The 12,245-nt window shown below is 38.3% G+C and overlaps 1 protein-coding gene across 2 annotated transcripts in view; it reads left to right on the top strand.

The window, feature by feature from the left end:
* LOC131062490 (BEACH domain-containing protein C2) overlaps window positions 1–12,245 on the top strand; it is a 105,160-nt gene that overhangs the window by 26,414 nt on the left and 66,501 nt on the right. For both annotated transcript variants that reach the window (XM_057996163.2, XM_057996155.2), the window contains exon 9: window positions 8,974–9,050. In XM_057996163.2, the coding sequence (XP_057852146.2) occupies window positions 8,974–9,050 (77 nt within the window). The remainder of the gene's footprint in view (window positions 1–8,973; window positions 9,051–12,245) is intronic.

Raw genomic sequence — 12,245 nt, 5'->3', positions numbered from 1 at the left:
AATCAGAATAGAAACAGCTGCACAAAGAATCTGAAACCTTGGAGCAGAATTTGAGGCACAAATCCCATTGCGCAAATTTCGAGGTTTCCTGAAAACCCAGAAATTGCAATTTACTGCAAATTTAAAACCTGTAATTTTTCTGAAAAAAAATCAGAAAAATAATAATTTGCAGAAAATAATGTTTTAAAAAAACCAGTAAAAACGGACGATTTGTTTTTGATAAAAACCGTTAAAAAATTGGGCAAAACCCTAGGTCGTGACAATGCCCTAGCTGTAGACAATTTGGATCAGAGAACCCAATAAAATGCAGAAACCCTCGGTGGCAAATAAATAACGATTTTAAACAAAATCGTGTTGGAAAAATAGGGAAGCTTGCTGCAAAAAAATTTGCAGAATTGGTCGAGTTGTTGGGAGTGAAACCCTAGCCATCGTGCAGAAAATCCTGCAGGTCATGAACAAAAATTGCGAAAGTCTTGTCACTTTTCAAACTTCTGCCCAGATAATTGCGGCTCCTGCAGATCGCATCGCGCGCCCAAAGTTGAAAATCATGTCAAAAAATTCACTGAGGCCGGGTACGAAAAAAACGACGCCAATCCGTCAGAAAAAAAAATGCATCGCCGCAGTCACGTAGGCCATGAAAAAGTGCGAAAAACGTGCTAGCAGAATTGAGGAACACGAGAAATGTGTGATTTTTCAGAAAATAAACACGCCGCAAAACGGGTCTGTCGTTGACCAAGCAAACAAGGCAGGCAAAAACCATGGTCGCGAAAATTACGACAAATTCGAATCAGAAACCCTCGACCAAACCTCAGAACAAGAAGACCTGTGATTTAAAAAAAAACTCAAAAAAAACTTCAAAAAATTTTATTAAAAAATTTCCTGGCTCTGATCTGCGAAATTTTTTTCGAAGGTTCACAAGCGAAAGCGAATTACTGAACCCTCCCAAAATCCTGAGCCCTCTCGTGAGGGAGTTAGACCCAAACCGGCTCCCACTCTGATACCATGAAAAATAATTGAATCAATAATCGAATGATATTGAATTTAATTAATAACGAATATACAAGTGTATATAAAGGTATTACAAGACGGTGTTGTAAAAAGAACAAACCGTTAATCTGAAGCTTAAAAAAGCTTAAAATGCTAAATAAAGCTTAAAAGCTTAAAACTAAAAAGCAAACTATGCGTTCTTATAAAAGAAACAATAGTTGACTAATGACTAACTAATTGACCATTAATAGAACCACAAAAGAAGGCAACTGACTAAAAGAACTAATTATTCTAATATAATGTAACTTAGATCGGTCTTATCAGGCAATTCTAGTAGATTTATAAGATAAGAATAATACATCAATTTATGGGGATAGTTTTTCAAGCAGATTCATAACAACTCTGGTCAATTTCATAACATGATAAAGTTGACTAAGAAGGTTGATTACATAGAACAGATAGCATACAGTGTTCAGAATGACGGCCTTGTGATGTTAAAGCAATGCTAAGAAGTAGTAATTATGAAGAGATATGGAACAAAGAGGACAGCATGAAGAGCAATATATAAAGATAATGATGCATAGTGATAATACATAACAATACACAAAGAAAAAGCAGAAATGATGATGAAGTGGAATCACCATTAAAAGAAAGAATCTCATTTGTTAGAATGTGATGGACAATGCCGTTGATGGATGAACAAAGACAGTGATTATTATATAATGAGAATGCCATGTTAAGGGACAAACAATGAGCAGGTTCATATTCTCAGAGTTAAGATTGTTTATTATAAACAATGAGCAGGTTCAGATTCTCAGCATTAAGATTGTTTATTATAAACAATGAGCAGGTTCAGATTCTCTGCATTCAGAATTAATAAACAAAGCAAAAGATAATACAGTCACACAGTGCTGAAAATTATAAGGCAACCAAATAGCAATGATAATATTTAGTATGGAAGTAGAACTGATTACTAGAGATGTTGAAGGCAGTTGACTAATGTCTACATTATCATCAGCGATTGAGTATGAGATATGATTATTCAGGTTTACTATATATTCCTAATGCAAATTGATTTTTAAATAATGTTTTAGTGCAATCTCTTTAAGGCAGAGCATATTATTTAAAGACAATAAAGCAAATAAGACAAAAATCAGATACGATTAAAAAAACACAGGCAAAGATGACAACAGAAAAAGACAAAACAGATAAAGACAAACGGAATAAGACAAATAGTAATAGAATATTAAAATATGTTAATTTTAGTATTAATGCTCATTCAGTGTATATTCTATTTTAGACAGATCGTCTTCGATCTTCTCAGCAATTTCTTATTAGAAACTTGCTATTCTTGTAAATAGCTTTGTATTATTTATGAGCGTCTTGCTCATTCTGTTTAATCAATCAATTCTTTGAAATCCATTGCGTGTCTCACATTGTTTTATGGTATCAGAGCCATAGGAGGAATTTTTTCGAAAATTTTTTAATCCTAATTTCCAATTAGTGGAAATTTTCGAAATTATTTTCTGGAAAAATTTATCAAAGTTTTTTTTGGCTTCTGGGGTGGAATCGTCGGTTTTCGACCTGCAGGTTCGTCGTTTTTTCGGCAACCTTTGTTTGCAGGGTCGTCGCGACCTGTGTTCGTGCAGGGTCATCGTTTTTTTTCGGCGTCGCGTTTTATCCCGTGACCTGTGTTCTGGACCTGCGGGGTTGTATCGTCGCGTTTTACTGTCTGTAACTTCCGCGTCGCGACCTCCGCCTACAACGTCCTGCGCGACCTGCTACTCTCTGTTCCCGGCGTCGTTCACCTGCGACCTGTTCCCAGCGTTGTTCGGTGATCGGCAGCAGACTTCGGCTCTGTGCACGTGTGCAGGCTTCGGCGTCGTCACCTCCAGCGTCGCCACCTACAACTCGTCACTCTCTGCAAACAATGGCGCCCACGACCTCTGCAATCTTCGATTGAGGTGTTTACCTCCAGTTTTTATCGAAATTCAATTTTTCTTGCAGATTCGTGGTGGTTTTTTCAAACCCTAATCTGGGTTGTTGTCCATTTTTTCTGGGTGCCTCGATTTTTGAGCCCGCAGATCCAGATTCTGACAGGAGAATCCTTCTGGGTTTTTTGCACGCATTTCTGGGCTGTCTTTGGATTTTTTTGGGTCAGCCAGGAATTTTTTTTTGGGAAACGTGCAAATGGCTTCTCTCACCAATCTGATGTTAGAAGGCAGTCAACGCTTTAATGGTCACAACTACAACATCTGGAAACAGCGTATGTTGACCATTTTTGAATATAGGCGTCTTGACCAGCTTGTTTTGGGCAAAGAGCTCAGTCCTGGTACACCTGGTGCAGATCAAGATAAGTTTGATGAACGCAATCGGGAGGCAGTTATGCTTCTCAAACTCTCAGTGACTGATGATCAGTTACCGTGGATTCCTTCCGGCAAGACAACTTCTGACATCTGGAAGCATTTGAAGGAATTGCATGAGACATCCGACAAGAGCCGAGCATTCTTTCTAAAGAATCAGCTGTTCTCCATTATGATGGACGAACGTATGTCCTTACAGGAACACCTCACGAGGATTAAGGACACTCGAGATCAGCTCGAAGCTATTGGTCGGACTATGGAGGAAGAAGACATGGTAGTAATCACTCTGAAAAGTCTTCCGAAATCGTATGAACACTTCATTGAGACCCTCAATATTACTTCCACTAATGTTGATCTGAAGTTTTCAGAATTGTGCACCAAACTTCTACAGCAGGATCGCTGGAAACAACAGTTTGGTAGTGGTACTACATCAGTCTCCTCGGAAAATGCCTTCACAGCTCAATCCTTTCAGAAGGATAAAGGCAAATTTCAGTCCTCTCAGTCTTCTCAGCAGAAAGGCTCTTCTCAGACATAGGATGGAGCTAAGAAGAAGAATGTGCAGTGCAATTACTGTCACAAGTACGGCCATATGAAGAAAGATTGCCGTTAGAGGTTCGCTTCTGAACAAAAGAAGCAGGGAGGGTCACACCAGAAGGCGCATGTTGCTGAACATTCCGAGCAGAAGGAGTCTGCCTTTTATGCCTTTATGGCTAAGAGGTCTTCAGATCATGCCAGGTCTTCTGCTTGGTACATCGACTCTGGTGCATCACGTCACTTTTCTCATCGGCGTGACTGGTTTACAGACTTCTCACCTTTCAGTGATTCCGTTGTATTTGGCGGAGGTGAGGAGTATACAGTTGTTGGCAGAGGCACTGTTCAGATACAGTCTGGTGGCAGGACTCTCCTTTTTCTGAATGTGTACTATGTTCCTGGAATGGAACTTAATCTGCTCTCTGTCAGCCAGATTATGAGGAATTCTCCTCAACTAGATGTGGTGTTCAGTGCTCACAAGTGCTCCATCATTGATCGGGAGACTCGTCTTACTGTTGCTGTTGGTCTAGAAAATCATGGCCTATATAGGCTTCTTGACACTCGTGATTCTCCTGAAGTGGCTCTGGCAGCTCGTGTTTCTCCTCTCAGCACTTTGTGGCATCAGAGATATGGACATCTCAACATTCAGTATCTCTCTCAGCTATCTCGGGAGGGACTTGTTTCAGGGTTACCTGATATTCAGACTCAGCATCTTGGAGTATGTGGCGCCTGTCAAGCTGGCAAACAGCATCGGACTTCATTCACACATGGAAAGTCTTGGCGCGCATCTAAGGTACTTCAATTACTTCATGCTGATATTTGTGGTCCTATGAATACATCTTCTGTTACTGGTTGCAAATACTTTTTGCTTATTGTAGATGATTTTAGTAGAAAGATATGGGTGTACTTTCTTAAACATAAATCAGATGTATTTAGTATCTTTCAGAAGTTTAAGTCCTTTGTTGAAAAAGAGTCTGGACATAGTATCATTACTCTTAGGACAGATAACGGGGGGGAATTTTGTTCTTCTGCATTCTCCAACTTCTGTGATACCCATGGCATCAAACGCCAATTGACTACACCCTACACTCCTCAGCAAAACAGTGTTGTCGAGCGTCGCAATCGTACGGTTGTTGAGATGGCTCGCTCTATGTTACAACACAGGAGTGTTCCGAGTAAGTATTGGGCTGAAGCAGTGTTTACTGCTGTCTACCTACTTAACCGTTCTCCTACTCAGGCTGTTAAGGGGAAGACTCCAGAAGAGGTCTGGTCTGGTCGGAAGCCGAAGATCAGCCACCTGAAGGTTTTTGGCTCTGTTGCCTATGTTTGGATTCCAGATGCTAAGCGCTCCAAGTTGGATTCCAAAAGTCAGAAACTCATGATGACAGGATACAGTGATCACCATAAGGCCTACAGACTGATAGATATAGACACTGAACGTCTTATCTTCAGTCGTGATGTTGTATTTGATGAAGACAGAGGATTTTTTCAGTCCCCTTCTTCTGAGCAGAGTTCTGAGGATCAGCCTCACAGTGTTCTTATTCCATTAGGTTCGCTTGATGGGAGGGATGATGCAGAATCTATTTTCGATGATGCACTACCTGAGTTCCCTCCGGAGAACAATCCTCCTCCTGCTCCTGATCCTGAGCCTCTTCCAGCTCCTCGAGATGTTCGCACTTCTACTCTCCGGCCTAAATGGTGGGCCAAGATCATTGGTGATCTTAGGGATAATGAGCTCATTGAGGGTAGAACCTCCCGTAATAAGAGCAAACAACAGCATACAATCAATTTTGCTCTCATGGCTAACATACACAGTGTTTTTGAGCCTCAGACATACTCAGAGGCTAAAGGTATACCTGAGTGGGAACAGGCTACGGACGCTGAGTTCCAGAGTCTTCAGAAGAATCACACTTGGGCCCTTTCTGATCTTCCTTTAGGGAAGAAGCCCATTAGCTGCAAATGGGTGTACAAAGTAAAATACAAAGCTGATGGAACCCTAGACAAGTATAAGGCTCGTCTTGTTGCTCGTGGGTTCTCACAGAAAGAAGGCATTGACTACGAGGAGACTTTTGCTCCTACAGCCAAAATGAGTACCATACGGCTCGTTCTTGCCTTGGCAGCCCAGTTCAGTTGGAAAGTCCATCAGATGGACGTCAAGAGTGCTTTTTTGAATGGTGACTTACAGGAAGAAGTCTACATGACGCAAACCCCAGGATTCAAGGTTGCTGGTCAAGAACAGAAGGTCTGTAGACTAGTCAAAGCACTCTATGTTCTGAAACAAGCTCCTTGGGCTTGGTACATGAAAATTGATAAGTACCTGACAGATCATGGCTTTCAGCGGAGTCCATCTGATGCAAACCTGTATATCAAGCATACTAGTAATGATATTCTGTTTGTGGTTGTCTATGTGGATGACTTAATCATTACGGGCAGTTCAGCACATTTGATCACTGGGATCAAACAGGATTTGTGCCGCACCTTTGATATGACAGATTTGGGACTTCTACATTACTGCTTAGGAGTTGAAGTCTGGCAGACTGAGACCAGTATCTTTCTCTCTCAGTCCAAGTATGCCAGAAGTCTTGTGGACAGGTTTAGAATGCAGGATTGCAAACCCGCCTCTACTCCTATGGAACCCGGGCTCAAACTTTCAGCTCAGTCATCTTCACCAGTTGTGGATGAATCTCTGTTCAGGCAACTAGTGGGCAGCCTCATCTATCTTACTGCCACTAGACCTGACATCAATTTTGCAGTGAGCTACATTTCACGCTTCATGACAGCTCCCAAGGCTGATCATTGGTTAGCAGCGAAGCGTGTGCTGCGTTATGTGAGTGGCACTCCTGATTATGGACTTCTGTACACTCGGAGTTCTGATCCTATACTCAGTGGTTACACAGATTCTGACTGGGCAGGTTTGGTTGATGACCGTAAGTCTACAGCAGGGTATGTGTTTAGTTTGGGATCTGGTGCTGTCACATGGACTAGTAAGAAGCAACAGGCTGTGGCTCTCTCCTCAACAGAAGCAGAGTATCGGGGAGCAGTTAAGGCATCTTGTGAGGCGGTTTGGCTTCGACGAATGCTTGCGGATATGCATGTCTCCCAGGCAGGTCCTACTCCCTTGTTCTGTGATAATCAGGGAGTGCTCAAACTCGCCAAGAATCCAGTCTTCCATGAAAGAACCAAGCATGTGGAAACGCATTGTCACTATATTCGACAGCTGGTTGAAGACGGATCCATCCAGTTGCTGTATGTTCTTACCTCGGAGCAGCTAGCAGACATCTTCACCAAGCCCCTTGGTCCTGATAAATTTGTAAAATTCAGGGGGTCTATAGGTGTAGTTAATAGATTGAGCATTAAGGGAGGGTAATAGAATATTAAAATATGTTAATTTTAGTATTAATGCTCATTCAGTGTATATTCTATTTTAGACAGATCGTCTTCGATCTTCTCAGCAGTTTCTTATTAGAAACTTGCTATTCTTGTAAATAGCTTTGTATTATTTATGAGCGTCTTGCTCATTCTGTTTAATCAATCAATTCTTTGAAATCCATTGCGTGTCTCGCATTGTTTTAAATAGAATAAGGCAAATAGATGATTTGCTTTCCCAAAGGCACGATTCAGAATTAGCAAATGATAAATAGAAGACTAAAACAAATGTTAACCGATATAATATACTGACTGATATTAAACAGAGAAAATGAAGCACGATTTGTTATATAGAGATCACCTCTAAGGTGCGATTTCATCAAGATTTGCTAAGGGATATAATTAATAAATGAAAGGATGTATATTTTCAAAAGGTGTGATTAAGAATTAGTAAAGAAATAAAAGGATATGATGACAAAGGGCTGCGATTAATAAAGAGATGCATTTGAGGAAATTAAATAATGTAATCTGCAAATAAAAAGGCGCATATCATTAATAAAAGATTATAAAGAAAAACATTTGTTAATGAAGAGGTATCTCTTGGAAATACATGATGTCTCTTAATAAAGAGTCACATCTTTTGAGAGGAAGATAAAGATATATTTAGAAATCGCAATTGGTGTTTGAAGGGCTGTGTGTGGGTAATAAAGTGAAGAAGAGGAATTACGTGAAAGCAGAGGAGAAATAAATATGAAAACATACTTGTGAAAGCTTACCTCTCTTGGTGAAGAGGTATGTTGAAGTTATTATATGAGGAGAATGTGAAGAATTTTATGACAGATTTATGAGAAGGTTGTAATCTGATTTGTGGCAGATTTAAGGGTAATATAAAAGCAACATTATAGCACAAGTTGTGAAAGTGATTATAGCAGATTTAAGAAGGAACTTTTGCAGATTGAGAAGAGAGTTTTTTGTGGCAGTCTTATAATCATTTCAGAGCAGATCTGGAGAACAAGTTGAGAAGAAGAATTATAGCATAAGTTGAGAAGAAGAGGATCATCCATCATCCGTTAAAAGGTGGAAAGTAGAATGAGGGGTTGGTGCCTCTAGTGGTTTGATACCTATGAATTTGTAAAAGAGTTTCTTCTATATAAGGAAGCTATTTTGTCGTGGTTTTCTCCTGTAGGGGTTTCCACGTATATATCTTGTGTTCTATTTGTGTTAATAATAGTTAGATCTCATGTTAATGTTAGTATGCAATGAATATGTTTTGAGATAAAGTTATTTGCCTATAATATTAAGCTGAAAAAGTAAAAGTTTGTTGTATTAGGCTGAGTGCATGATATTTCTCATATCTAGCTCATTGTTGACTCATGTGCTTTTAAATTCTTGATGAACATTATAGTGGTCATTGTAGTGGTGTTTGTAAATACATTGGAAGATGATGCTGGCACTAACTGTATTTACTATTAGCATATATGATTTGTATCATTGTAGGAAGCTTTGATCTTCATATTACTTGACATATCTTTTTCACATATATTCTGGATGTTCTCAATTTGAAATGTTTTGCTTTACACTGATTCTACATAGATGTTCTTAAATGTGCTTTGCAACTGTCTGTATTGCTATTGGGTTATTATGCACTCCATTTTGAAAATCTATTTTGGAGTGTTCTGAATGAAATTTTTACTGAAACTGTTTACAATTTTACCGTTTTCTTCAGGATATTGAATCCACAATTCATTGTTATGAATGGTTAGCAATGATTGGAGGGTCAAGCACTGGTGAACAGCGCATAAGGTAGATTTTCTTCAAAACAGTCACAACCTGATCCTCAGGAATCACAAACATGAAATTCTTTTGAATTCATAAGTTGTTTGGAAGAAAACAAAGTCAAGCTATTTAATTGATATTCCTAGTTAATTAGTAGACATTAATGAGTTTAGGAGTGCTTGAGTGTATTTCTGAAAAGTGCCCTTATGTTTTCTAAATTTCTAGGAGGATGGAATCATGTTTTAGATCTTTATTTTGTTTTATAATTTCATTGATTTTATTGTGGTACAGGATTATATTTTTATAAAATACAGCACACAAGAAAGAGTTTACAAGTAACTATGATGCATGTTCACTATGCTCTATTTCTCTAGATAGCATACTTATTACCATTTGCCCATATCTTTGTCGTAGCTATGTGGGAATCTTTCTAGCGAATGACACTTTTTAAGGCCAATTGTATCCTTATTTATTATTCACATATACAATATTTTCTATTTCTCTAGATAGTATACTTATTGCCATTTGCCCATATCTTTGTCGTAGTTGTGTGGGAATCATTCTAGCGAATGACACTTTTTAAGGCCAATTGTATCCTTATTTATTATTCACATATACAATATTTTTTTAATTTTGAACTTGACATTTTTTTTTCTATTAACCTTGTTTGCTGGAAGCAAAAGACCTAAATAATGCTTGATTACATGTAATCCTTTGTTGAAAGCATGGTAAAAGTGGTGCACAATATGATCAGGAGGGTTTTGCAAGTGTAAATGTGAGCTAGGGTTTGATTAACTAAATCTAAAACAATTCAGTTATTTCTTGTCGAAAAGTTTGAAAGCCTCAGCTTCATTACATTTTCCTAATTAATGTATTAAGAACTTGATGACAATTATATGTGCTGATTAAGACTTCAGTGCTGATATGAGTTTGAAGTGATGCTGCTGCTATAAAGAGCCTTACTAATCTTTTGTTTTGGGTAGTGGTTTGATAAATGACAATTTCAAACAGCAATGCATGTTACCAATTAAAGATGCAAGGGCTGGTTCTTAAATAATGCAATGCATATAAGTAAAGAGAGCACAGAAAACGATGTAATTTCTGAATGATTTATCGGTAAATAATTCCTGTGAATCCAAATGACTGTATTCTTTACCTAAAAAAACATTTGAACCCTCAATATAAAAACTTAAATTTACTGATTCATTGTTCCGCTGAAATATCATAAATATTAGATAACTTAAATTGAGCAGACTTCGGACCTTTCTTAGATCCCTCATAGTTGACAGGCTGGAGATAGTGGAAGATTATTAAAATATAAACAAATTTTCAGAATACTTGTTGTGGGCTTCTGGGCCCTATGCATTCTTTCAAACTTCCCCTTTGCTGACTCTCTTTGAGCATTATAATAGCTGCATTGAACTTCTGGATTCCTTCTTGCACACGGACTGGGTAGTGTAAGTGCTCAGGGCCCAATAAACACAAATAAGTTCTGTTAACTCTTCCAAGCTGGCGGCTGGCTGGAGTGAGTGGTGAAACACATGCTGAATCCATTTTAATCACCTCCCAAGAATTTTGAGCTGCTAAAACTAAAGGATCAGGGTAAATTTTTTTAATTTTATTATGGCCTAGGCGGCTCCTTCAAGGTCCCACCCCCATTAAGGGATAAACTAGCAGCAATTCCCTTTCCTGAAAGTTCAATGCTACGCTAAGATTTAAACTTCTTGGGGTAGGGCCCGGGTGAGAAAGATAGAAGCTGAAGCCTTCATACGATGGTTTGACTCTTGCTGGTCTATCAATATCAAGTGGTATGGCTGGGTAGAATTTACCATCTAAAGCAAAATATCATTAATCAATATGGTTTTGATAGCACAAACACTCTTGCACACACCTGCACAAAAATGTAAATCTACTTCTATCCACTTGCACACGTAATACTGATATTTTATATTTTTCTGTAACCTGATATAAGTTTAAACCTGCAAATCTGGTAAATCTGTGCAAATGATAAAATCTTTCAAGCGATTGCAACTCTGACTGAGCCACACTGTAATAGAGAATAACTAAATAGAAAATCTCAACCTTTAAATGCACAGTGAAATATTTGAACAATATCTCCAACAAATACCAGTGAGGGTAGATCGTCCTCTAGAGCCTTTTCATGAAGTGATGCTACTGCTAGAGGCTTTTCCAAAAGAGGGTTTTCGTCCTCTAGAGGCTTGAGATGAACCGCGTTTGATCTCTAGAACCACACACAGGTTTCTTCTCAGTAGTAGAGAAATATCTTCAACATATCTGAAAATGAGCTATAAATGCCTTTTTAAAAACTCCTCGTTCAAAGCCCTAATTTAATTTTGAATTCACCTTATGTCTCCCTAGGTTCCCAAAATAAAGCCACTTTATTAGATTAAATGACGTTAGTTAAATATTCAATTTAACTTCAGAATTTTAACGTTATTTATAATAATATCTCAAAACACTTTATGTCGTCAATTGAAGCAATCACCTACTATCCCAAAATTGACACTTACTATAAATGGTAAGTATGGACAATTTGTTTGAAGTCCCCTAGAAAGTGTCAAACAACTCCATTAGACCATTTGAGTTCATTGGCAACATTGAAATACTCCTTCGATCAAGCTAACACAAACCCAGAATATCAGCAACTGCACTGCTAGAGAACCTGAAAATGGGGACATTACACAAGACATCCAATTATCTTGATTATTTAATTACCAATGTTTCATTAGTTTCCACTTGACTCCTCACCCTGAATTGCCTGCTTGCAAATTTGGGCCCGGGACACATTGGGAGCCACTCCCATAACCCTCTCTAATACCCACATCTTAAGCTCACCACATTCTCCAACGAACGTGGCATAAACCAAAACAGCGCACATTCACCCAAAACAGACAAACAAGACACATTTTCCCCAATTTCTCACATGCTTACAACATGATTTCACATTATAATCCATCATTATTCATCACAAATTCCCATTTTTTTGAAAACTCCATCAAAATAGCTTCAATTTTCACTAAAAGTTAAGGTTTACGAAATCAAAATTCTAGAGATACGCTTTTGGATAGAAAGTGCTTAACACCCATAGTTTGACATAAAATACATAATTTTAGCAATTCTAGAAAATTTGGGCATCATAACAAGGGAAGTGCCCAATGTTATTTTTATGATCAGAATTAGATTAAGCAGAGCTCAAACAAT

The sequence above is a fragment of the Cryptomeria japonica genome, chromosome 5 (genome assembly GCF_030272615.1).
Source record: "Cryptomeria japonica chromosome 5, Sugi_1.0, whole genome shotgun sequence".
In the NCBI taxonomy this organism is placed as follows: domain Eukaryota; kingdom Viridiplantae; phylum Streptophyta; class Pinopsida; order Cupressales; family Cupressaceae; genus Cryptomeria; species Cryptomeria japonica.
Note: the sequence above shows the minus strand (reverse complement) of the source record. Positions and strands in the feature narration are given on the sequence as shown.